The sequence below is a fragment of the Triturus cristatus genome, chromosome 4_2, assembly GCF_964204655.1.
Source record: "Triturus cristatus chromosome 4_2, aTriCri1.1, whole genome shotgun sequence".
NCBI classification, from domain to species: Eukaryota; Metazoa; Chordata; class Amphibia; order Caudata; family Salamandridae; genus Triturus; species Triturus cristatus.
Window position 1 is genome coordinate 700,032,187 of NC_140586.1, and position 26,500 is coordinate 700,058,686.

Below are 26,500 nucleotides of genomic sequence, written 5' to 3' on the forward strand. Positions count from 1 at the left end.
TTGAAGAAAAAAAGGTACCTTTTTTTTTTCTTTCTTTTTTTTATAAGCAAACTGTCTACCAACCACCTCAGCAGGTTTTCTTTTATTTGTTTTGCTTTTAACACCAATTTGGATTAGAAAAAACCCCTGAAAGTCACCCTTGCCAACCCTCTCTCAGTAACACTGAGCCTACCAGTGGTCAGTGCCCCCAGAATATCATAGGGCGTGTCATGTTAATATGCAACACTCCCCCCCCCCCCCCCCCCACCCCCCCCCCACCACCACCCCAAGGCAATTTCAAGGGGTTCTTTAAATGTCACGAAGCTCAACACAGAACGGCTACAGTGAGTGTAAGGAGGTAGGGACTTTGGGTATTTACAAAAGTTTGACATTCTCCTGATAAGGGTAATGGTCACACTCAGTAAATAAAGCCTAGTCATCAATACCTCTCAACAGCTTGCCATCCCTTGGAAGCTTTTTTTGCATTTTTTGTAGTTTGGGTAATTTGGAAACATAAGCCCTGCTGCAGGGAACCACAAAAGGATTGTTGAGCCCAAAGTGCATCCTTGGCATGAAATGGTATTGGAGCGAAGTTTGGGGCTTCCTCAGTGATACAGATAAAGATTTCAACAGCGTCATAGGGTAAGGTGTGTTGCGCAGAGATAGACTTGTTAGACTCTCACAATTAGCCTTTGATTCTTGGTGATGAATAACAAGAGCCAGATTAGGATGGACTTTAGCAGGAGAAGTCGTTATCTCCTGTGGACACCACATGTAAAACACAGGGGAGTGTCTGGAGGAAGCAAAGGGACCTGTGCATTGAGAAGCGGAGGCATCAAAACAGGGGGCAGTTGATGACCTGGGTATGGCATAAACTGTTTGTGAAAAACACAGAATGGAGATACAAGTAGTAGTTTAAGGCAATCTTCCTTCAATCCAAGATGAGATGATGGGCAGGAAGTCAATGTCTCTACTTTAAAAAGAAAAAAAAGAAGCAGCAGCACTGAGGTGCAGACACTAAATTGAAATGCCAGAAAAAAATACATCTGTATTGGTTTTATGAGCTGAATCTAGCCTCTTCCAAGTCTGACTCTTTTCCAAGAACACCATTATATTCAAAAGAAACACAGGGTCATAAATATATTTGTTTGCACACCACTCCTATGCCCCATTATAACTAGAATACTAATACTATTTGTAGTCAAAGATAAAACTGTTGCATAACTGTAGTGAAATAAAATGTCTTTTCTCCTAGGTATTGCAGCCATGATTTTGAATGGAGAGACTAGCCTTACTGTGTCAGAGTTAAGGCAAAGATTAATCCATTTCTCCACAAAAAATGTGATAAATGAAGCTTGGTTTCCCGAGGATCAGAGGTTAATCACACCCAATAGAATTGCAGGACTTCCTCCAAAACTCTCAACAGGTAAGTTGGACTATGTATGCTGCTCCATCTTGTTGTATCAATGCAATGTGACCTGAATCTTGGACCAGATCCTTAATTTATCATCACATATAGAATGTTTTACTTTAAGATCAGTATTGCATATTGGGTCTGCACATTGACCAATTGAGTGCACAACAGCCAAGTAAGTGGGCAACACATTGATAAACAGTCTGCTAGGGCTCACACGGTGGAATTCATGAACCTGAGGTACCTAACCTACACCTAAGGTTTTAGAGCCATTGTAATATTTACTATAAAAACATCTTCTGCATACGGAGTAGGTTTTAGAGCAGCAAGGTAATCACAGTAATCAGTTCTCGTATTTCAAATACATTTACCACTTATGGCATTATGAGTGCTACAGATTTTGACAATCATGTAGGGACTTATGTTCATGCATTTCTCAATTTAATTTTATATGGCAGTGTTCTTTTGGGAATCGATTGAATGATTAATGACCTCAAATTTAATTGTAGTTCTACTTGGGTCAATGTAATAATAAGCTCTTTGCCATTCCTTCATACATTTTTCGCAGAACAATCAGTGATGCTCACAGCTGAAGAATGCAGATGCCATCTCCGATCTCGCTTTTGCAGAACTACCTATTCTCCTGAGGTTCCTAGGAAATAAATTTATCTGATTCAGGTTTTGCAGAATTTTAGATGCATTAAGCTCAACAGCTCTGTTTCAAGAGTAAAAGGGAGACTTCCAGCTGGATCAGTGCATCAATTACAGACTCTGGCCTTATTTAGGGTTTGGCAGAGCTGGAGGAATGCCGTGAAACAGCAGTTCTTCCGTCCTGCTAAACTTGTGGTTCTTCCACTCCATTTAGAGGTGGGGGAACTGCTGGGTTACTGAAGCTAGTCTCTCGGCTGGCTCAGTCAACTGTAACCCCTGACACTACTGTTTGGCTACTTAAGGACTGCTGGGTCATAGTGACTCTCACATTGGCCTATTGAAGACTCCCTTGTTTGCAGCGTGAGAGCTTCAACTATGGAACCTGCTCAGTAACACTTGAGAGCTGGAAGAGGGGTTCGGGACCTTTTTTCATATCACAGAGAACCCCGTGAGGCAGGCGGGGATCTCTCAAAATGCTAAAACTGGAAGATGGATGTTTTTCAGGATTGTGAAATTCTTCTCAAATAAGCACCACTGAGTATAGATGTATGTTCCAAATAGAAATGTATTTCAATCAAACCAGAAACTCCAGTCAAGCTACAGTTCTGCCAACTCAACTGTCATTGTTTCTTTGAATTATTACAATCTAATACGGAGCACACTAACCGGATATACCAACATCTAAGAGGGAGAAATAAACTATACATTGAATAGACCAATACATAAAATATATAACAAATGCAATAATGAGATACCCCACAGTGGCCTCAGCCCCCTTGGTAGACAGGTGGACTATCGGCCAGGGTGTGTTTAAAACTGATAATCCTTAGGGAGTGGACAACTGACTGACCATGGAATCTTAGGATCCCTTGAATGGAGACACCCACATTATCCTGTTAGAGTTACAATTGCCCATCTTCTGATGGGACTGGGCAGTAGCCAAAATGACAACTTGTCCATAAATGTACATCTTTACTTAATTTGTGCAATCCAGTAAGCATCATGAAGCAAGCCCTGGCCTACTACTTTGCAAAAAATTAACAGGGAAATACAGGTTGAATTAATTACAGTTTCCTGTTATCAAATACTCCACATTCAACACAGAAATGTTTCAGCAATAGCTATTAGAGCTCATTCAGTGCAACAAATTAAGTATAAGAGCTGGTTCCCTTTAAACTATAGCAAACAAATCTCATACAAGTCCGTTCATATGTCATAAGAAGCTCCACTACTTCATTCCTTTTGTAGATAGGTTCTGAATACTGTTACAAGTGTCTGTCAAGCTGTAATGTATTTAAATACAGTTGTAATTACAGGTCTTTCTGCAATTTAGTAAGCTCTACAACCCTGTAGCCTAACTATGCTTTCCAGTAAATCCAGTAATTACATTTTATGGTTTTGGTCGTCCTCCAAGAGCACTAAAGCGTATAAGTACTTAAGTGAAGTACACCAAATACAGACCTCCGACAAAGTGAAGCTGGCACTGCCGGAGCAAAGAGCCTTCTTAAAATTATCAAAACATTATGCTTCCCCTCAGTACTGAGTACCTGACTTGTCTTCAGACATATTGAGAGCAGTTGTACATTTATTGCAGTTTAAGTAAATCATAATTAAAAGAAGCAATGTCCAGATGAATTTGATGAAAGTAAAAACCAAGACATTTTGGAAGGGGAGGATGAAATACAGAATCTGAAAGAGACACGTTAGTGATAGATTCCTTACCTTAGAATATTCCCCAGGCGTCAGTCTGGATCCGGAAAGTTTTCTGCTTAGCAGTACCTCTGCGCGCCAGTAGGTGGCGCCGTGCGGCTCCACGCCCATCACCGGCGCCGTGCGTGCTGGGATGACGTCACGGTGATTACTCTGGAGCCTGGGAGTCCCGCGGCCTACCCGGGTCCGTCGGCGACTCCCGAACAGCAGCAAGAGTTTCTTGCTGCCTCGGACTGCCTGTTTAGGCCTCGGGCTCCCGCCGGTGTGCCTGCGGGCCTCGCGGCCCCGTGTCCAGATCCTGTTGACCTGGCGGCGCCAGCCCCGGAACCACTGGAACCAGCGCCCGCGGCTCCGGCCCAGGAGCCACAAGGTGCAACGCTGCTGGCTTCGGCCCCGGCGCTGCCCTTGGCTCCGGCCCCCGGCGCCGCACTGGGTGCCGTTTATCCCGCCCCTGCCTCAGTTCTTGGACCATTTAGTTCCGACCTGGGATCCTCATTGGGATGGGGCTCCTGTTCGGCCCCGGGCAGCGCTGTTCCCGGCGCCTCTGGCCCCCTCTCAGTCTTGCCGCCGCGACCAGCTCCTTCTACCCCGGAGCCGAATGAGGACTGGGACGGCTCCGAGGAACCCCTTGCGCGGCAGTGTGACTCCGAGCAGGATTGGGTGGATGACCTTCAAGATGCGGGTGAACTTGATGTGTCTTCTGACCCGGGGTTTGCCTCGCCTCCGCCTACTATGGAGGAGGGCGCTTCCTACACTATGGTGCTGCGTCAAGCCGCGGAGACTCTCCACCTCGACCTCCCTACGGTGGCCCTTAAGACCAACCTCCTTACGGAGGTGCTCCAGATGGCGTCTACGTCGTCGGAGCCGCTGCTCCCTTTCAATGAGGCCCTTACTGAAGTCCTCTTGGGTACTTGGTTGCGGCCGGCCTCGGGGGCGCCGGTGGACAAAAACGCCACTAGGCGTCATCGCCTGGCACCTGGTGATTCCGCCTTCTTGACCACTCATCCCACGCCTGAGAGCCTGGTCATTCAGGCCTCGACATCGCAGAGTGCCTTTCCCTCGGCGCCGCCGGACAAGAGGCTGGGCCAATATGGCAAGAGGTTGTTCTCTTCAGCCAGTGTGGGGTTGAGGTCGGTTAATACCGCCTGCTTATTGGGCCGTTACTCCCATACAGTGTGGGATTCGGTGGCGGAGGTTCTGCCTCAGTGCTCTGAGGAGGTCCAGGCTGTCTTTTCCCAGGCAATTGCGGAGGGTAACGATGCAGCAAAGTTTTCCATCGGGTGTGGTTTGGACACCGCTGATTCGTTGGGCAGGGCGATTTCCACGACGGTAGCGTTGCGACGCCACATCTGGTTGCATTCCACTAGCTTCTCACCTGATGTCCAGAGCTCGCTCATGGACATGCCCTTCGATGGCTCTCGCCTCTTTGGTGATAAGGCTGACCATGCCCTGGAGCGCTTTAAAGACTCTCGTGCCACGGCCAAGTCTTTGGGTCTTTCCTCGAAAAACCCTGCCATGGCGGGGTTTCGTTCCTTTCATGGCCAGGGCAGGGGTACCCAGGCGCACTCTTCCAGCAAGCCTGTGCAGAACCAGCCTCAGCGAGGCCGCGGACATAGGTTCCGCATGGGGGGGTCTGGCAACCAGCGTGAGGGGCAGTCCACTTCCACCCCTGCTGCTTCCGCCTCAAAACCTTCCTAATTCGAGCTTCAGGGGGCACCCAGTGGGTGGCAGGGTTCACCTCCACCACTGGTGCGAGATTATGTCAGACAAGTGGGTGCTGCAGATAATCTGCCAAGGTTATTCGCTTCTCTTTCTGTCCTCCCCTCCAGCCATGCCACCTCGGTTCCACCGCATGTCGGGGGATCATTTGGCTCTTCTCCGCCAGGAAGTCATGGCCCTCCTGGCCAAGGGGGCCATCGAGTATGTTCCCTATCAGGATGTAGGGAGTGGTTGCTATTCCCACTACTTTCTGGTCCCCAAGAAGGACAAGGGGGGCCTGCGCCCCATCTTGGGCCTCCAGGGCGTCAATCGCTTCTTCCGGAAGGAGAAGTTCAAGAGGCTGACTCTGGCTCAGGTCCTGTCTGCCCTGGACCCTGGAGACTGGATGGTAGCGTTGGACTTGCAGGACGCTTATTTTCACATTCCCGTCCTGCCGGCCCACCGGCGTTACCTGCGGTTCATGGTAGGCCAGGAGCAATTGCAGTGGTGGCTCACGAATCGCGATTGGGTCAGTGGCAGATGCTTCCCCAACTGGAGCATACAGTAGTGACGGATGCGTCTCTCCTGGGTTGGGGAGGCCACATGGGAGAGGCGGAGATCAGAGGCCTCTGGTCTCTGGCGGAGTCCCAGCTCCATATCAACCTTCTGGAGCTGCGGGCGATCCGGCTTGCACTGAAGGCAATCCTTCCCTCTGTCTGGGGAAGTGCAGTGCAATGCAGGTGTTCATGGACAACACCACCGCCATGTAGTATTGCAACAAACAGGGCGGGGTGGGGTCATGGACCCTATGTCAGGAGGCTCTGTGCCTCTGGATGTGGCTGGAACATGAAGGCATTACCTTGGTGGTTCAACACCTGGCAGGTTCTCTGAACGCCAGGGCGGACGAACTCAGCCGCCGGTGCATGCTGGATCACGAGTGGCGTCTGAACTTGGACGTGACGCAAGGTCTTGGTTAGATCTATTTGCCACCGAAGAGAACGCGCAATGTCATCAGTTCTGCGCGTTGCAATTTCCAAGGCGGCACTTGCTCGTAGACGCTTTTCATCTCGAGTGTAGCTGTGGTCTGTTGTATGCCTTTCCGCCTATACCACTTCTGCCCTGAGTGCTTCAGAAGATCAGGCGCGACCGGGCCCAAGTTTTTCTTGTGGCTCCAGACTGGGCTCGAAGAATATGGTATCCCGAGCTACTCAGTATGACCATCGATCCCCCGATCCATCTGCCTCTTCGGGAGGATCTTCTGTCGCAGCAGCAGGGGACGGTCCTCCACCCGAACCTGTCTAGCCTCCACCTCCATGCTTGGAGATTGAGCGGCGACAGTTGACACCTTTCGATCTTCCTCCCCAAGTCTGTGATGTCATCCTGGCAGCCAGGTGTCCCTCCACTAAAACGATGTATGCCTGTAGGTGGAACAGATTTGTGGCATGGTGCACAGCTAAGACTGTGGATTCCCTTTCTGCCCCTCTTTCTGAGGTTCTTCTGTTCCTTCTTTCTTTGGCCCAGCAGGGCTCTGCTCTGGGCACTCTCAAAGGCTGTCTTTCGGCTATCTCTGCCTTTCTACGGCTTCCAGATCAGCCTTCTCTTTTTAAGTCCCCGGTTGTTAACCGTTTTCTTAAGGGCATTACGCATAAATTCCCACCTGTGCCCTTCATAATGCCTCAGTGGGACTTGAATCTTGTCTTGACTTTTCTGATGTGCGCTCACTTCGAGCCCCTTCATAACTGTCCCTTATGTCCTCTTACTCTCAAGACGGCTTTCCTGGTAGCTATGACCTCTGCCAGGAGAGTTAGTGAGCTCTAGGCTCTTTCTTCCCAACCTCCTTTCCTTTCTGTTCATCCGGACAAGGTGGTTCTTAGGACACGTCCTTCTTTCTTGCCAAAGGTTGTCATGCCCTTCCACATCGGACAGACCATCACTTTGCCCACCTTTTTTCTGCCTCCGCACCCCTCCAGGGAAGAGAAGCGGCTCCACCGTGTGGACCCAAAACGTGCGCTCGCATTCTATCTGCAGCGTACACAGCAGTTCCGGGTGGATGATCAACTCTTTGTTGGCTACGTGGGTGCCAAAAGAGGTCAGGCGGTGCACAAACGGTCCATCTCCCGGTGGGTTGTTCTGTGCATCAAAGCATGTTACTCCTTGGCCAAGAAGGAGCCACCTGTGGGACTGCGTGCCCATTCGACCAGGGCAAATGCAGCCACTACTGCCTTGGGACGCAGTGTCCCTCTGCATGATATTTGTCAGGCAGCTACGTGGGCCTCGCTGCACACGTTTACCAAGCACTATTGCCTAGACAGTCAGGTCCGGAGAGACGGCTTCTTTGGCCGTTCTGTTCTCCGTGACTTTCTGGTGTAATCTTGTTCGCAGACCCACCACCGGGGTTGGTATTGCTGGGGTATCTATTCTAAGGTAAGGAATCTATCACTAACGCTTCTCTTTCAGATGCACAAGTTGCTACTTGTGTAGCAATATATCTGTAAGAGACATTAGTTATCGATAGATTCCTTACCGCCCCACCTATCCTCCCAGTTCTGCGAACTGATTACTAGGGTTAAGGTCATCCCCTTTTAGGACCCTAGTTTTATGCACCAAAGGTCAGTTTCTCGCATGACTGCGTTTCGGCGCGGAAAGTTGTGTGCAGAACTGACATCAGCGTTCATGGGTGGCGCCTAAGTAACCTCAGTGACGTCATCCCGGTGGGCACGATGCCGGTGACGGGGCACGGAGCCACACGGCGCCACCTACTGGTGCGCAGAGGTACTGCTAATCAGAAAAATTTCCGGATCTAGACTGTCGCCTGGGGAATATTCTAAGGTAAGGAATATATCACTAACTAATGTCTCTTACAGAAATATCGTTACACAAGTAGTAACTTGTGCATTAATGACATTAGGTTTGAGAGAGCAGGCATGGGGAAAAACCAGAGAAATTTGCAGTTGATAAAATTGGTGAGGTAAACTAGCCTACGTGTTTCTATTTCATTGATAAGTCTCAATGTTGTCATCAAGTTAATTTCCTTGCCAAGATAGGCATCGATTAGAGTTCATATAAAAGTCATAAAATAAAAGTAATCTCTTTTTTCAAGTGTATTTATTCGTTCAGTTTTTGTCAATGTAGGCAATGCAAACATTTAAAAAAAACACCTACAAATATACAATAAAATGCAATGTAGAAAAAAATTCCCTTTTGATCAATCCGTGAAATATTGTAAAAAGCTTTTCTGACTTAATACATAACTGGATATTCCTACATTTCATTATATTCAAGTTCCTGTACACGACATGTGCCGTTTTGAAAAAGTTGGTAATAATACTGGTCTACGATAATCCATCAACTTCTCTCACAATTACAAAACATTGAATCAGGGTTTGAGTGGCCTTTTGACATAAAGGACAATTTAGACCTTGATCAAAGGTAGTCATCCAAGCCACCACTACTTCCAGGTTTGGTATTGGACATATCCTGAGCTACAACATTCACCTTCCAGTTATATGAGACCATGCTGTAATGGGACAGCTGTTCTTGTTTGCATATAGAATTTATTTTGCAAGCTGGCTGGTCTAATTCAGAACTTTCTTATTTTCATAAATGCCTAATTATGTTCTTCCAATATATAATACTAACAGCATTGTGGCCCTCTTACAAATTGAACTTCAAAGCCTCAGATTGACCTTAAATGTACATACCTGGGACCTTTTGTTTTGCTTACAAGATACATTCCAGTATATCACTGTTCTTGCATGGTATTTAAAAGTAGTACCCAGGGATATCTTTTGCCAGTCTTAGCCAACACTTCCAAATGTGCATTTCAGTTAATTAAAATTTGAATAGATGCTTCCAGTGTAGAATTTCATACTTGTAGAGTAACAATTCAATTTTTTTTTTTTTTATTAAATCTTTTTTTATTAGTTGCAAAATACAAAGGAACAATATGGTCAATCAGTAATCAAATGAGTCGCTGCAGCCCCGGTTACATGCCTGGACAGTGTAAAGCAATAGGTCTTACATAACCCCATGAAGGAAGAGATCTTTCAGCCCATACTCTCCAATACGGAGCGGCGGGCCTGCGGGGGCTCACATATTTCCCCTCTGTATTCGTTCCACTTCGACCACACCTCCCCCCCCACTTTCGGGGGCACCCCCGTGCCGTGTACACAGTCTTCTCTTGCAGCATACACCAATCCATGTCTCGTTGCCAATCTGCCAGTTTCGGCGGAGCAGGTGCACCCCAAAGGCGGGCTATGTTTCTTTTTGCCACTATTTGCCCCAGTGTGACCCAGAGTTTCCCTCTCGCAGAAAAGTCTGTGGGTTCCCAAATGTTCAGGAGGCATCTTTTTGCCTCCGGGCGTAAGTCCACTTCCCATACCTCCTGCATGCAAGCCACAACCCTCCTCCAGTACCACTGTACATACAGGCATTCCCACAGAATATGGAAGAAAGAGCCGGCTACCCCGCAGCCCTGCCTGCAGAGCCCCTCCCCCCCCCCCCCGTCCCATCGCCTGCAGTCTTGTGCACGAGATATACACTCTATGTAGCACTTTAAGTTGTATAAGCCGAAGTCTGGCCGATATCGCCACCTCCCTCGGGGAAGCCAGTGCCACCACCCACTCCTCATCATCAATCTCCAGTCCGTCAGCCACCCATTTCTCTTTAAGGGAGCCGAGAGGGTCCGGTGGATTATTTATCAATTTCTTATATGTAAGTGAAATGGCGTGCTCGGGCATGTAGCCGTCGAGTAACCTGTCCTCAAGAGGGGAGGCCTGTGGGGGCTTAGTCCCTGGCGGTATGTTGGCGCGAAGGGAGTGCCTGATCTGCAGATAACAGAAATCTTCAGTAGGAGCTAAATCGTAGGTTTCCTGCAGGTAAGCAAAGGATCTGACCCCCTTGGGTCCCCACAGGTCTTTTACCTGCGAGATGCCAATAAGGTCCCAACTACGGAACCCCTTCGTATGACCCAGGCTGCCCAGTCTCTCCGACGCCCACAGTGGAGTGGCCAGAGTCAGAGTGCCGGACCAACCCAGTGGCCGATGCGCCGCGTGCCATATTTGCACCGTGTGTTTGGTCGGCCCAGTGAGCTGATGTTTCCCGGGTTTGGAGTAGAGTGCGATTTCATAATTCCCACCTGGGAGTAGCCATCGATCCATCCCGTACCCTGGGTCATTACCGTCCCTGTACGTCCCGTGGTTGATTGACGATAAATGGGCGGCCCAATAGTATTTGCGGATGTGCGGGAGGGCAATCCCTCCATCATACCATCCCAGTGTGAGCTTACGCAGCGCTATCCGAGGTGTACCTGCCCAGAGGAGGGCCTGCTGCGCCGCCTCAATAGCCACGAAATAGGAATTCGGCACTAGGTCTGGGTAGTTTTGGAGGGCATAGAGAAACCGCGGAAGGGCCATCATTTTGAATAAGGCCGCACGGCCCAGCAGGGATAACGGAAGCCTCCGCCAGACCTCGGAGTCCCGCTGGAGCCGTCGCAGGGGTGGCAGTAGATTCTGTTCGTACGTAAGTGTCCTGTCCACTGAGACAAAGACTCCTGGATAACGGAACCCACCCTCTGCAAAGGTGAGCGGGCAGTCGCTGGGAAGCCTGGGGGGGCTGCCGTGGAGGACATAAATTAGGGACTTGCCCCAGTTGATGCGGAATCCCGAATTTTTCCCGAAACTCGTAAAAATATCCATGGCGGCTACAATGGACCGCCGAGGATGGGATAAGTAAAGAAGGACATCATCGGCATACAGGGAGATTTTGTCCTCCCATCCGTCCGCCCACTGTATTCCTTTGATGTAGATATCTTGCCTAATCCATGCCGCAAGAGGCTCAAGGGAGAGCGCAAATAAAAGGGGCGAGAGCGGGCAGCCCTGTCTGGTTCCCCTCCCAAGGGCGAAGACCTCCGAGACCCTATTATTTACCACCACCTGGGCCAGGGGCTCCGAGTACAGGAGACAAATCCAGGCTATGAAGTTGGGGCCAAAGCCCAGTTTCTGGAGCACCGCCATCATATAGGGCCATTCTAGGGTGTCAAAGGCCATGGTGGCATCAAGCGACACCACCACCGCGTCCTCCCTTATCGTGTGGCACCTCCCCAGTACACCATTCAGGCGTCGGATGTTGAGAGCCGTATTGCGATGTGGCATGAAGCCGGACTGGTCCGGGTGGACCAATCCGGGTAGTACAGATTGTAGCCTATTGGCAAGAGTTTTCGCCAGTATTTTCGGTTCCGCGTTCAGCAGGGAAATCGGTCTGTAAGAGGAACACAGCTCTCTCGGTTTCCCTTCTTTTGGGATAGCCACTATGGTCGCAATGCGCTGGTCGCGCGGCAGTGTGCCTGCAGCCTTGCTCTCTTCGAACATTCATTGGAGATGTCCTCTAAGGGCGTCCGGTTTTAGCTTGTAGAGCTCAATCGGGAGATCATTGGGTCCGAGAGCTTTCCCAGGGCGGAGGTCTACGATCGCACGCTCTAGTTCGGCCGCGGCAAGTGGAGCCTCAAGGGCCTCCCTGTCGACCTCCGAAAGGCACGGCATACGGATATCCGTCAGCAGGGCAACAGAGTCCTCTTCAGGACGGTCTGATCCCCGACTGTAGACCTGTCGGAAATGCCGCGCAAACTCTGCTACGATCTCCCGGGGCTCCGTAACCACTGCCCCCGAGGTTGTTTGTATTTCCGGTATCACTCTGTGGGCCCTCTGCTTTTTATCGAGCCAAGCTATAAGTTTGCCCGCTTTGTCGCCCTGATCGTAGATTATGCCCGCCTTGTGCAGTGCCGCAGTGTGGGCAGCTCCCTGTATTCCTCAGTTTTTAGTCTCAGCCGATGCTGCACTTCCGGTTCCCGGTCCACGCAAGCCTCCTCCTCCAGCGCCCGTAGGTCCGATTCAACGGCATTCAGCTGTGCCACCCTGTCCTTACGACTGCCTGATATAGCCGATAGGGCCTCACCCCTCAGAACAGTTTTAAAAGCTTCCCACAGAGTTACTGTAGAGCCCACGATCCGACATTGTGCTCGAAGTAGTGAGTTATGGAGCGGGTCAGTTTTTTCCTGAGATCCTCGTTTTTAAGATGCCAGGCATTGATCGGCCGCACACAGCCCTCTCGGCCCGTACCCAGCGTGATGTGCGTCCAAACGGGTGAATGGTCAGAGATGCCACGCGCCAGGTGTGAGGCCTCCCGTATTACCATGTCGTGCTGTAGTGGCGTCAATATATAATCTAGGCGGGAGAAGGAGTGATGTGGCCCGGAGTAGAATGTGAAGTGCCTGTCCGTGGGATGCATTAGGCGCCACAAGTCCGTGAGCCCAAAGGCATCGAGGAAATCATCCAACCACTTCTGCCCAGGAGGTGTGTCCTTGGGGGGCTGCCTATCCTAACAATTCAATATTTTTAACTCTTCATTTTAATATAGAACTTGTATTATCCTATAACCCATTCTAGCAGGTAGTTTCCCCAAAGCCCCAGCAACCGCCCTTGCGCATGCAATGATGGAATCAAAGTAATTTATAAGCAAGTTAGTAGAGAAAGCTCTCCTAAATACCAGTATTGTGTAACTATTTCAAATGGGCATTCAGCTAGTGTTCAGGAAAATTATACTTTGCCTCTATCGGGACACCATTACTTTAGTACCTATGTTGATCTTTAAATGGTTACAGTTGTAATATACACCAAACCTATTTAAACCATGTTGTAAGTCAATAGGTATCGGGTCCAAAGGTGCAATGTCTGCATAAAATAGACACTGGAAAGTCTTGTGGGGTAACTGGGGTGGAAAACATTGGGCTTGTTCTAAGGCACTTATCAGAAAATCTTTGTTAAATTATTCCTAGCAGAAATCTGTTATATTTTCTTACACGAACTAAGGTACATTGTTGTTCAGCAGGGTCGCCCGCTGGTGATGTACAGCCAATAGGAAGGAGGGAGGTGACACTGTGGGCGGACAGATGTTTACTAACTAGTCTCAGATCAGCCCATGCCGTAAATTGACCCCTCTAGATGTTTCTGCTGGCACCTGCTTTGTTTAAAATGTTTAATTGAGGCTGTACTTCTGAGTAGCACAGGAATTCTTTGGTTCTTAGAACATTGCACCAAACTTTCCTAGGAATGCACTGCTCTTTGTCGAGTGTCTCAGGTTTAAAATTAATCTTGTGGTAAGGATAATGCTAGATCATGTGCCTTGAGTGAATGTATATCCATGGAAGCTGATCCTGGAACCGACAATAATTGTACCACATGATTTTGAATGCAGTCACTATTCTGTAAGTCACTTTCATCAGTCACTTACCCATGATCACTGTTGCAGCTTTGGCCACTAACTGTGCCTTATCAGATCTCTACCACGGATGCCACTAGAGTGACCATGCTGTCTCTTTGAGACATGCTGTATTCACTCTCTGGGCTTACAGCCCGCCACTGCTTTTCATTTGTTTATTTCGGTGTCCTTTAAAAATCCTTGCTTGCTAGTGGTCAGTCCTGCCTCTTTGTCCCTCCTTTTTGTCTTTCATTTCTTTCCACATAGCAGGGACCAAGTACTGTATCTTTACGTTTTGGTTGCTTATCTGTTGTTTGGGGGACTATTGCTCGTGTTACACCGAGGGTGCATGTTCAGCTTCAGTGCATGTAGTTCAGTGGCATGTGTGGCTGTAAATGCACATGCTCTGCATACGCTTGCTATCTAGTGTTGAATTCAAAGTTGTGCAAGTTATTTTTCTTCGAAGAAGATTTTCCAATCACAAGATCGAGTGACTCCTTCTCGGTGATACTGCTCATGGGCATCGATTCTTTTGTTAGATTGTTTTCTCTCCGCCGTCTGGTTTGGACATGTGTGCCTAACCTCAGTGTTGAACTGAGTTCGGTACAAGTCTTTGTTCCTATTCTGTTTTCGACTGTATAGTTTGTCTTAATTGCGCTTTTCCATCGCAGCGTCGCTGGAAAACTGTGTCGGTTCGGGCACCGACCGATAGGCCTTCGGAGCGCCACCCGTCTCGGGCCTTCCCTCTCATATGCACAGTCTGTGCTGAAGATGTTTTCCTAATGGAACGAACACCTTTTCAATTTTGCCTGCAGTGCCTTTCCAACTATTTGCACACTCATCAACACTTGGTGTGGAACTTTTGCCTCTCACCCGATCTCCGTGAGTCCAACTGAGACTCCTGTTAGTCTTTCTGTTAAAATAAGACTCTCCGAGATCGAAGGACGCGTCGGTTGTAGATGTCTCGTCAAAGTGAAGACAACCCTCTCAATTTTTTTGGGTGGTGGTGTCGGGAGCATGCCCAAAAAGAGCATGCTGCTGAGGAAGAACAAGGGGCTTTCTCCATCGAAGAAATCTCCAGCTCCAACGCTGAAAAGGAATTAGAGTGCCCCAGACCCTGCTCCAAAACCTTAGCAGACTTTAAATCATTCACCCTTTACAATACTAGAGGCTGTTAGACCACCACTGCCATCTGGCTATGGTCGGATCCGAAAAGAGACTTCTGATGCCCTGCCCCCGGGGCCCGGCACCGAAAATTTCCACCAAGGTTAAGTTCTCGGTGTTGACCTCCTTGGATCAAGTGCATGCTTTGGTCTCCAACCACTCTTCAGGACCAACTCAGCTAACGACCACAGCTACCTCGGTGCCGATCAAAAAACACTCCTCCTTTCTGAAAGCCTTTATTCCGAAATTGTCCGAGACCAAAACCTCGAAGCGTTCTTTGGTTCCCATGTCTCCGGTCGAGCCTATCCTTGAAATAATTGACATTAGACAACGGGAAATCCAGATTCAAGAAGGCACTGGGTAAATTATAGCCTCTCCTTCATGAAAGAGGCAATTCACTTTTGAGGGTGCATTGGATGTTCCTGTTCCTCTCAAAAAGAGGTCAAAGGACAAGGCTACCAGCCCTACTCATCATCCTGCACCCCCACCACCTTCCCCACCTTTCTCATCACCCCTACCATCCCCTCCTTTTCCTACATCATGACCCTCTTGATGTTACAGATCCAGGGTCCCTAAGGTCAAACACTGGGGGTATGATAGAGCCATTAGGGAATCCAGACCCCCTGGGACTCATATTATACTGATCCTATAACACCCGATGATGCAGATCTTTATCCAGCCCACCCCTCCTGAAGATTATAGTGCTTACCAACAGGTCATTGCTAGAGCAGCTAATTACCATGGGGTTGAGGTACACAAGGAGCCTTTGGAACAAGACTTTCTCTTTGATACCCTCTCATCCACTCACAAAGTAACACAGTTCTTGCCTATGTTTCCTGATATGCTATGACACACTAACGACATCTTCAAAGAGCCAGTACGTGTCTGAGTAATTACCCCACGGGCAGATAAGAAATATAAAGCAGCTCCATCAAACCCCTTCTTTATACGCAGTCAGGGACCACCAGACTCAATAGTTCTCACTACTGCTCGTAAAAGCACTAATAGCCAGGCAACACTGGATATGCCACTTCCTGAATAGGAGAGTAAATGTGTTGACGCAGTGGGGAAAAGCGTAGCAGCGCAGGCAGCTAACCACTGGCTCATTGCCAGTTCCCATACCCTTCTAGCATTTTATGATCGGGCCCATTGAGATGAGATGGAGGATCTACGACAGTATCTCCCTGAGGACCATCGTAAAAGAGGGCAACAAATTGTTGCAGAAGGTCAAGCCATCACCAATAATTCTATCAGGTCTGCCTTAGATGCCTCATATATAGTCACTAGAGTTATCAATACCAGCATGCTCCTTAGGAGACAAATTCAAGTACACCTAAAGGCTCTTTCGTAGCTCAAGCTTCAATGGAGTCTATAAATCCACCACCACAGATTCCTCCACTGTTAAGTAAAAACAGGACCAATCTACCTACAGTAAGGGCTATTTCAGGGGCTCCCTCAGAGGTGGTAACAATAAAGGAAGGGGCAGGGGTACTTCAGCACGCGAAGTAACATCCACTGCAAAACAGTGACTACCCAGTCCTTCCGCCCGACCACACAACACCTGTCAGGGGAAGACTTCAGGTTTTTCACCCAGTCTGGGAGTCCACCACCACAGACCAGTGGGTACTAGCCATTATCCAACATGGCTATTGTCTGGAGCTCATTACCACGCCACCAAACCTCCAACCTTGCACTTACAGATTATCACAAGATCATTTAACACTTCTTAAACAAGAGGTCCAAGCCCTTCTTCTCAAATATCAATAGAACCAGGCCCTCATCAACAACAAGGCACAGGGGTATGTTCTCTATACTTTCTGATTCCAAAAAAGGATGGGTCATTAAGACCAATCTTAGACCTCAGACCTCAGACCTACTACATCCTATCAGAACACTTTCCTATGGTTACTCCACAGGATGCCATTCCACTTCTACAGCTGTGTGACTTTATGGCAACACGAGACCTAAAGGACGCCTAATCCACATACCCATACATCCTGCTCACTGCAAATACCTAAAATACTTCAGGTTTGTCGTAGCAGGAAAACACTACCAATTCAAAGTTCTACCTTTCAGAGTGACCACAGCACCCCAGGTATTCACAAAATGTTTGGCAGTAGTAGCAGCCCATCTCAGATGGCAAAACATTCACATATTTCCCTACCTGGAAATGTGGCTCTTCAAATCCAGTATCTACCTTCAATGCCAACAGTACACTCAGTTGACTGTGGAGCTACTACACAGCTTGGGGTTTACAATAAAGGTTCCCATGTCTCACCTTTAACCTCTCCAAATTCAACCATACCTGGGAGCAATCCTCAACACACAGTCAGGATTGGTGTGTCCCAATTCAGCTCCAGTTCAGAACTTTCAAATAACTCTCCCACATTTCCAAACCAACTCATCTCTCATGGTTCGGACTGTGATGTGTCTGCTAGGTATGATGGCGTCTTGTATTGCCGTAGTTCCCCACGCGAGATTGCATATGCGTCCCCTACAGCTATGTCTAACTGGCCAGTGGTCTCAATCAGAGGGTCACATTCAAGATCTAGTGTTAATAGACCGCCACACTCACCGGTCTCTGCAATTGTGGAACACTAACAACCTGCTACCGGGGCGGTCTTTTCTGGACACTGTTCCTCACCTCATTCTTACCAGAGACGCATTAGAGACAGGTTGGGGTGCTCATCTACAAGACCTCACAGTACAAGGTCTGTGGGACGCCAAGCATCAATCCCTACACATCAACTACTTAGAGCTTCAGGCGATTTTCCTAGTCCTGAAAGCTTTCCTTCCTCAACTATCTCACAAGGTTCTCCTAGTCAGCATGGATAATATGACAGCCATGTATTATTTACAAAAAGGGGGAGGGGCATGGTCACAACTGTCTCAGACCATGTGGACCTGGGCTCTTCACCACCACATTCATCTCTTGGCGGAATATCTCCTGGGAGTCAACAGCGATTTTGCAGACCTGCTTAGCAGGATGCAGCAACAGACCCATGAGTGGAAACTCCTCCCCCAAGTCCTCCTTCCCTACTTTCAAAGTGGGAGTTCACTCAAATAGACCATGTCGCCACAGCCGAAACCACAAAATGCCCAAACTTCACCTCCAGGTACCCACACCCACTAGGGCAAAGCACTATGGATGAGTTGGTCAGGGATATTTGCCTTTGCTCTTTTACCTCTCCTTCTTATTCCATTTCTGGAAGACATCTCTCACCATGATCCTGTTAGCTCCCACTTGGGCTCTTCAGCACTGGTTCACAACACTGCTGGACCTTTCAGTAGTTCCACACGAGAAGCAACCCAACAGATCTTACCTTCTATACATGTGTGCGTGTATATCCACTGAAAAAACCATAGGTTTCAGGGCTGTTATAGTTAGCTGGACATTCACTCGTACAAAACCATTGAAATTCCTACGTTATAGTTAGTTCTGCTAACTATAACTCGCGCGCCCGCAATCTACTGCTGATGATGTCACATATTACATCATTCATGACATACAGTTGGGGGATTAAGTCCCCTTGAATCCTGAGGGTCCCTGGGGTCCTACTAGCCCACCAGGTACCTCCAGTAAGCGCCATAAGGCTGCATTGCAGAGAGGTGTAAAAAGGGGCATGGCCTGGACCACCTCTCTGCAACGCAGCCCTGTGGTGCTTACTGGAGGTACCTGGTGGGCTAGTTGGCCCCCAGGGACCCTCAGTATTGAAGGGGAATTAATTCCCCAATTTAAAACGCGCCACAGGGTGCGTTTGCAGAGTGTTTTTGTGAGGGGTCGGGGCCCAGGGACGATCATGTGTCCTTTTTTTCCCCAAATTTTTGGGGGAAAGGGGGTTGAGTGGCCCCCCTTCCTTTTACTTTTTTGGGGCCCTGGGGACCCCATCCCCCAGGGCCTGACCCCCAAATTAAAATTAAAATAATTTATTTATGGGAAGGGGGCCGGGTGGCCCCCCTCCCGTGGCCAATTCCGGGCCCCGGGAACCCCATCCTCCGGGGCCGGCCTTTGCATTTTTTTTTTATTTTAGTGGAGGAGGGTCACGGCATGGCCCCCCTCCCGGGCCACTTCTGGCCCCGGGGGCCCTGGGGACCCCATCCCCCGGGCCTGGCCACCTCGTTGGGGACCGTGGGGGGTCCCCAATCCCCCCACGGTCCCAGCTGGCTCCCCGCCCCTGCGGGAGCCGGCTTTGCTTTTCCACATGGGGAGCAGCTAACATGCTTTATTGAAGTGAGAGCAGGTTTCCCTGCTCTCGCTTCAATGAAGCAAAGCAGTTTGCAATGACAGGGCGGGAACGTGGGCACCCCAGGACACTGCAGAAGCCGACCCTGGGGGGGTGGCGGTCCCCAGGGCCATCAAGGGCTCCAGGAGGGGGGCTGCGCGGCCTCCTCCCACCACTTACAAAGCCCCGGGGGGTGTTGGTCCCCAGGGCTGGGGGGTCTGTCATGGACCCCCCAATTTTACTATTTAGTGCCCCGGGGAGGTGGCGGTCCCCGGGGCGTGTTGGGAGTCTTGAGCCCCCCACACAGGTTCTTTTTTCCAGATAAATTGTAAAATCAAACCCCGGGCTGGCGGTCCTCGGTGCTGCGGGGGGGGGGGGGTGTGAGCCCCCCGCAAATATGTAAATTAAGCCCCAGGGGTAGCGGTCCCCGGGGCTTTGGGGGGCCTTTGAGCCCCCCCACCCATTTCAATTCATAGCCCTTGGGGGTGGCGGTCCCGGGGCTTGGAATCACCCCGAGACTATCCGGATAGGAGTGGACCGGTTCGCCCCACCAGATTTGAACATTTCGCGAAGATTCGTCAAATGACGCCAAAGTTATTCCAAATAGAATGTTGCGGATTTCCTATGGATAATAGGTCCTAACTAGAACTACCTATTGGCAACCGCCAGTGTGTGTGTGTATATGTGTGTGTGTGTATATATATATATATATATATATATATATATATATATATATATATATATATATATATATATATATTTGAAACAATGGGGTTTAACACCGGATCGCACTGCAGCGGGCGCGGGCGTAGGGCCAAACCCAGGCCAATTGCAATTTTCTAACAAAGGATATGTGTATATATATATTTAATTGAGGAGCCTGACCCACTCGCGCATCCAACCTACAGAGGATACGCCAATGGTGCAAAAACGGATTGGCGTGAGGAAGGGATTCGAGCAGGGGGACCCCTGCCACGATCGTGCTGAAAGCGGATTTCTTTTCAAAGTCGTTCGCAGAGTGAGAAACACTGCGGCATTTCCAACTCACCTGACTGCTGTTAAGATGACCACACAAACATCAGTGCATGTACTGAATATAAAATTCCTAATACAGGTACAATTTCTGAGGACTTCCATGTTATTAATTTAATTTCAAATGCACTGTGGGACTTGAAGTTGATTTAAAGAGTCACGTGATGTACCTTATTTAAGAACACGCCCAAGCGCAATATGGCGTTTGTTATTCACCCGTGAGCAAGGCTATGGTGCCGAAACGTTGGGGCTATGATGACAAGCGCTGCTGGACTGCGAAATAAATCCTGCTTCAGTATTGGGCCTCACTTTGTGTTTACATGGCGATGTTTAGATGGGCTGCTCCGTGCCATGTGTGAGGCCGCCCTGCAGGGTCTGGGGCTCCGGTAACGTGAGACTGTTGTTGGGATATATATATATATATATATATATATATATATATATATATATATATATATATATATATTATCTACTGGCGTTCGCCAGTAGATAGTTATAGTTAGGACCGTGTTTCCATAGGAAATCTGAAAATTCTATTTTGAATAACTTTGGCGCCGGTTGACGGATCCTCGCGAAATTTTCAAAACTAATGGGGCGCTCCGCTCAGTTCCTACCCTGGAAGTCTCGGGGTGATTCGTCAAGCGGGGGCTGACAAAAAAGGGGGGTCCCAAAACGCGTTTTCCCCATGCATTTTCCCATAGGACCTTTAGTCGAAGGTACAGCCCGAACGGCTGAACAGAATTACTTGAAATTTGGCAAAGAGGTAGTCCTCAGGTCAGGGATGTGCCTTTTGCATATATGGTGTCAATCTGTTCAGTAGTTCCTGAGAAAATTGCAGTTAAAAGTACACAAATATCTATAGCCGCGCACGGTGCCGTGCGCGAGCGTAATTCTGATTGGTGGTTACATGTCATTTAACATTCGAATCGATCGAAATCAGGAAGTGTTGTCCGCCATTTTGTGTGTGACAGTGAAAAAGAAAGGTGGAGAACGTGAAAAGGGGGCAGGGTACAGAGTTCCTGACCCCCTAGCTTTTGTCAGGGGGTCCCTGAAGGACCATGAAGGGTGGAAAAAACATTAAAATTTTTTTTTTTTTAAACCGCGAGGTGCGCGCACGGCGGAAAAAAAAAATAGAATTAAAAATCAAATTTAAGTGTTTAGATGTTAGGTGGCTCTAAAAAGAGCCGTTGTGTTAATAGAGGGACAGAGGAACAGAAAAATGGCAAAAATTATAGGGTGCCGCACGTGTGCTGCTGTATCTTGCTCTCTATTAGGGGAATGCTGGTGTCCCCATAAGAGAGAAGAGCATTGCACGCATTGCACCGTATATGCACCCTCTTAAACAGAGGGTGTATATCCAGAGGAACAGAAGCAGGTGAAGCTGCTGCCGCAGATGAAGTGCTCGGCTGAGCTGCTGTGGATGTGCTCGGCTGAGCTGCTGGAGGGTTTTCTCTAGCAGCTCGAGCATAAGCCACAGGATGTACATCTCTAACGTGCCTGATCATAGTGAAGATACTAAAAGAGTATTTCTTTTTAGGATCTCCTCTTGATAAGACACTATCACAAAGAGTGCAGGTGACTTTTGGAGCATTCACCTTCTTCTGCCCCTATGGAAATGTAAAAAATTGCCATATAAAAGAGTCTTTCTGTTTCCTCTGTCTCTGTCTCACAAGGGTCTCCTGCTCACTCCCAGAAGATGACTGCTGCTCTGCCATTCTCAAGTACTGGAGTACTGGAAAAGCTGCTCAGCTCCTTCTCCCAGGGAATCAGAAGTAATAATGAGGGGAGTGGGTGTGGTGTTGGAAGTTTCTGGAACTGAAACTACTATAAACCAATAAAGTGTTGTTTCTAAATCACATGACTTGCCGTACGAAGCACGCGCGCACGGAGCACGCATGCATGCGCGTACGGAGCATGCGCGCATGCGCACGGAGCACGCACGCATGTGTGTACGGAGCACGCATGCATGCGCGTACGCGCACGGAGCAAGCGCGCATGCGCGTACGGAGCACGCACGATGTAAGCATGCGCACGTGGAGCACGTACGCATGCGCACACGGAGCACGTACTCATGCGTTCACTGTCGCACGGTCAAAAACCCTTAAAAAGTGTTTATAAGTTTATAGAAGATATTAACTATGCTGTTCAACTCTATACAAAATAAATTTAAAAAAAAAACTGAGCCATTCCATATTACAGGATAAAGTTAATCTATAACTATATATATAGGTAGCTTATTGTAAAATATTTAAAAAATATAATACATTCATAAATTAGCATTTAAAAAACATTTGAAATTCACAAAAAAAAACTATAGGTTTCACACACGTTATAGTTAGGAATTAGCATTTAAAAAACCCTTGCAAATTCACTGAAAAAACCATAGGTTTCACACACGTTATAGTTAGGAATTAGCATTTAAAAAACCTTGCAAAAAACCAATGAAATTCCCCCGTTATAGTTAGTTCAGCTAACTATAACTCGCGCGCCCGCAATCCACTGCTGATGACGTCACATATTACATCACTCATGACATGGTCAGTGACATCACTCACAGGTGAGTGTGTGGAGGTGAATGAAGACCTAAAAGTTATTTTTTGGGTATGCAGTTATTAGTATTGCATTATTTATGGATTTGAGAATGGAACTGTGTAATTTTCAGTTGGTATATCAACGGTTTTATAAGGGTGTGAGAAGATGTGGTAATTTATCACATTGATGTCTTCAACAGTGACATCATCTGTGATGTCATTTGAGATGTCATCAGTGATGTCATGAGTGATGTCACTGACCATGTCTTGAGTGATGTAATATGTGACGTCATCAGCAGTGAATTGCGGTCGCGCAAGTTATAGTTAGCTGTACTAACTATAACGGGGGAATTTCAATGGTTTTTTACGAGAGAAATGTCCAGCTAACTATAACGTGTGTGAAACCTATGGTTTTTTCAGTGAATTTGCAAGGTTTTTTAAATGCTAATTCCTAACTATAACGTTTGTGAAACCTATGTTTTTTTCAGTGAATTTGTATGGTTTTTTAAATGCTAATTTTTGAATTATTAAATTATTTATATATATATATAGATTTTTTTTTTTTTTTTTAATTCCTATGTATTCATTTATATATTATCTGTATCCTTTTATTTGTTTTGGCTCTTTTTTTTTAACTTTCAATTAGGATAAAGTTGAACAGTTGATTTAATTTTTGCAATTAATTTTTCTCCACTTTTTTTTTTTTATATAAATTCTTGGGGTGCGCGCTCAGAGAGCGCACCTAGTACGTTTTCGTAAGTTTTTTATGAATACCGTCGTACGTTATTTACGTACGCATACATACATTTTAGCGCGCGCTGGGAGCGCGCACCCAGTACGCATGCGTACGTACGCATGCGTGCGTGCGTCGTACGCGCTCCACGCGGTTCACTTCCGCATACGCTTAAATTACGCGCGTTTACGTTCGCGTATACGCGTGTGCAACGTATGCGCGTTACGTACGCGCATATGACGTATGCACATGCGCTCCTACGCGTTCGCGCATGCGTAATCACAAGGTGCGCGCTCGGAGCTTGCTCAGTGCGCGCACCTCGGGTTATATGCTTAATAAAACAACACTTCTAATTGGTTATCATTACTTCAGTTTCTGATTGTTTCAACACCACACCCAATCCCCTCATGGCAAGTCATGTGATCAAGAATCATCACTTATGATTGGTTTGAAGTACTTTCAGTTCCAGATTCTTCCCAAACCACACCTACTCCCCTCATTAATAGTTCTGATTCCCTTGGAGAAGGAGCTATTCTGTTGTTGAGAGACAATGGCTGAACAGCAACCATCTTCAGACACTGACCAGGACACTCTTGAGAGACAGAGGAACAGGAAGCAGAAAGAAAGCTTTATATGGCAGTTTTTTACTTTCCCAGAGGGACAAAAAAAGGTGAATGCACCGAAAGTTACTTGTACATTGTGTCAAAAAGTCTTATCACGTGGGAATGCTAACAAGAAGTATTCTTTTAGTATTCATACTATGATGAGGCATGTTGAGGCAATGCATCCAGTGACTTTTCGTCGAGCTTCTGGAGCAAACCCTCCACCTGCTCAGCCGACGACATCTGCAGCAGCTCAGCCGAGCACATCTTCGGCAGCTCAGGCGAGCACTTCTTCTGCGATGGTGCCTTCGCCTTCTTCCACACCTCTTGTTGGACCTCCTTGTTTGGCGAGGTTGTCCACACGCTGCACTGATTGCGGTCGACTTATTTCTGTGGGTGAGACCAGTCTTGATCTCATTCAGAGAAAATTTGATGCGCATGAGTGCAGTAGGCCATAGATGTTTTTTCTTTTTTTTTCGTTTTTCTCTTCCTGTTTCCCTACATTAACTCAAGGGCTCTTTTAAGAGCCACTTAAAAACTAAACCCCCCAAACATTTTTGGGGATTTATTTATTTTATTTTTTTGGGGTGCGCGCACCCTGCGCGCACCCTAGGATGTTTTTAATTTTTTTTTTTTTTTTTTTTTTTAAATTTAATGTACAAAGAGAGGTGAAGAAATGGAAGCATGAAAAGGGAGGATTGAGAAATACAAATATTTTTCACTTATTTTTTAAAAAAAATAACTTATTTTTAAAAAAAATGTTTTTAGTAATTTGCAAGGGAACAGAATTTCATTTAATTTTTCTTTCTAGTTCTGCAAAAAAAGAAAAAAAGTATTAATATTCAATCATACATTTTAAAAAGCATTACATGTTTCATAAATTTGTTTTTGTTCTTCATTCAGTTGTTGTTCCAGATTTAGTAAGTCTATTGAATCTTCCTGTGCTTGATTCATAGCCGTTTCTACTTCAGTCATGGCTACCGCAGCTTCATTTTCTACGATTGGTTGTCCTAGGGGATCTTGACTAAGTGTTCCAGAACTTTGGCTGTCTTGAGAACTGTCTCTAGCTACTTCAGCTGCAATTTTTGCTTCCTGTTCATTTTCTTCATTTAACATTTGGACATAAGTTGTGAAAGTACTGCATTCTATGCTGTCTTTGCTAGCATTAAAAGAATCTTCATAGCTTTGAAATTCTCCCAGTAGTTCGTCCTCTGAACGCCATGGTTTAAACAGCTGTAAAAGAGCCAAGTAGTAAAATTCCTTTTTGTCAGTAGTGTTGCAACTCAGCTTCCTGTGATTTATCAAACTTCCTTTTGTTTGCTTCACCAAACATCCTTCCTCACCAATGACTTTATATTTTCCATTGTTGATGTCTTCTGTGGCTTTCCGTGAAAAAATGTAGTTCTGCAGCACTTCATAGAGACACATGTTCTCAAGATGATGACTTCTTTTTGGGTAATATGTGTCCAACATGTTTGTTTTCAAAATATCTGTACTTTCTGGGTCATTCTCGGCCAAATATTCAATTTCTCCAACAGATTTCAGTACCCGATTTCGCATTCCTGCAAGGCCTAAACTGACCCAAATTATTCTTCTGGATTTCGAGTAAAGACTTGCAGATGATAACCTATCTGAGCATTCGTAGGATCCAATTTCTCGATGCGATAACATCTTTAAACTGAAACTGTACAGCTTCTTACTGACAGTCTTCTCGTGAGAAATCTCTTCCCACATTTCCTTCAATTCTGTTTTCTCAGATTTAGTGATGTAAGATGTGACATACCGAGCAACAGCAATAGAATTGTCTGCCACATACTGAATATCCATGTTAGCATTCCACATGGTTAAAATGACTGGGTTGTAGTCATTTATAAATTTTGCCTCTTCTTTTCTTCTTAGGTTGTATGTATTTTTTGGGAGATTTTCTTGTTATAGTATGTCGCACAGCTGACATAAAACTGTTGACTCTTCCTTTTGAAAGAACAGGTCTAGGAAATCCAAATCGACACTTTGTGTAGAATTTATCTTTGCTCTTGTACTTCCGTCGACAGTATTTTCCACACCGATGACTTTGGAAACGTAAAACTTGCTCTTTTAACTTTTTCTCTTCTGTGCTTTTAGGTATAGCACATGTTGCATATTCTTCAATGAAAGATAACACTGCTTCATCAGCATCTGTTCCAAATTTTGGGGCATCCTTGATCCACAACAGCATATGAATATGAGGAGCACCTCTTGCTTGGTACTCTTTTCTCCAAAAGAAATCCACTACTTCTCCAAGAGGTGGATTTTTTTTATTGCAGATGAAGGACATCATAGCCTCAAATCTATGATTGAAATATCTGCAAACATTAACCGGATCCAATGAGCACAGTTCTCCTGCTGTCTTGTATTCAATGTTTTTAATGTTTGAATTTGCCTCCCGTAGAAAATCCAATAAATCATCCCAAGCGTACTCGGCACAGCTTAGGGTTACGAACCATGTAGGAGTTCCTAAATTCCGTAACATG

The 26,500-nt window shown here is 46.9% G+C and overlaps 1 protein-coding gene across 4 annotated transcripts in view; it reads left to right on the forward strand.

Annotated features, from left to right (window-relative positions):
- Positions 1-26,500, forward strand: part of PCSK9 (proprotein convertase subtilisin/kexin type 9) — a 172,725-nt gene that overhangs the window by 115,224 nt on the left and 31,001 nt on the right. For all 4 annotated transcript variants that reach the window (XM_085602522.1, XM_085602521.1, XM_085602523.1 and 1 more), the window contains one exon: positions 1,235-1,405. In XM_085602522.1, coding sequence (XP_085458648.1) covers positions 1,235-1,405 — 171 coding nt within the window. The remainder of the gene's footprint in view (positions 1-1,234; positions 1,406-26,500) is intronic.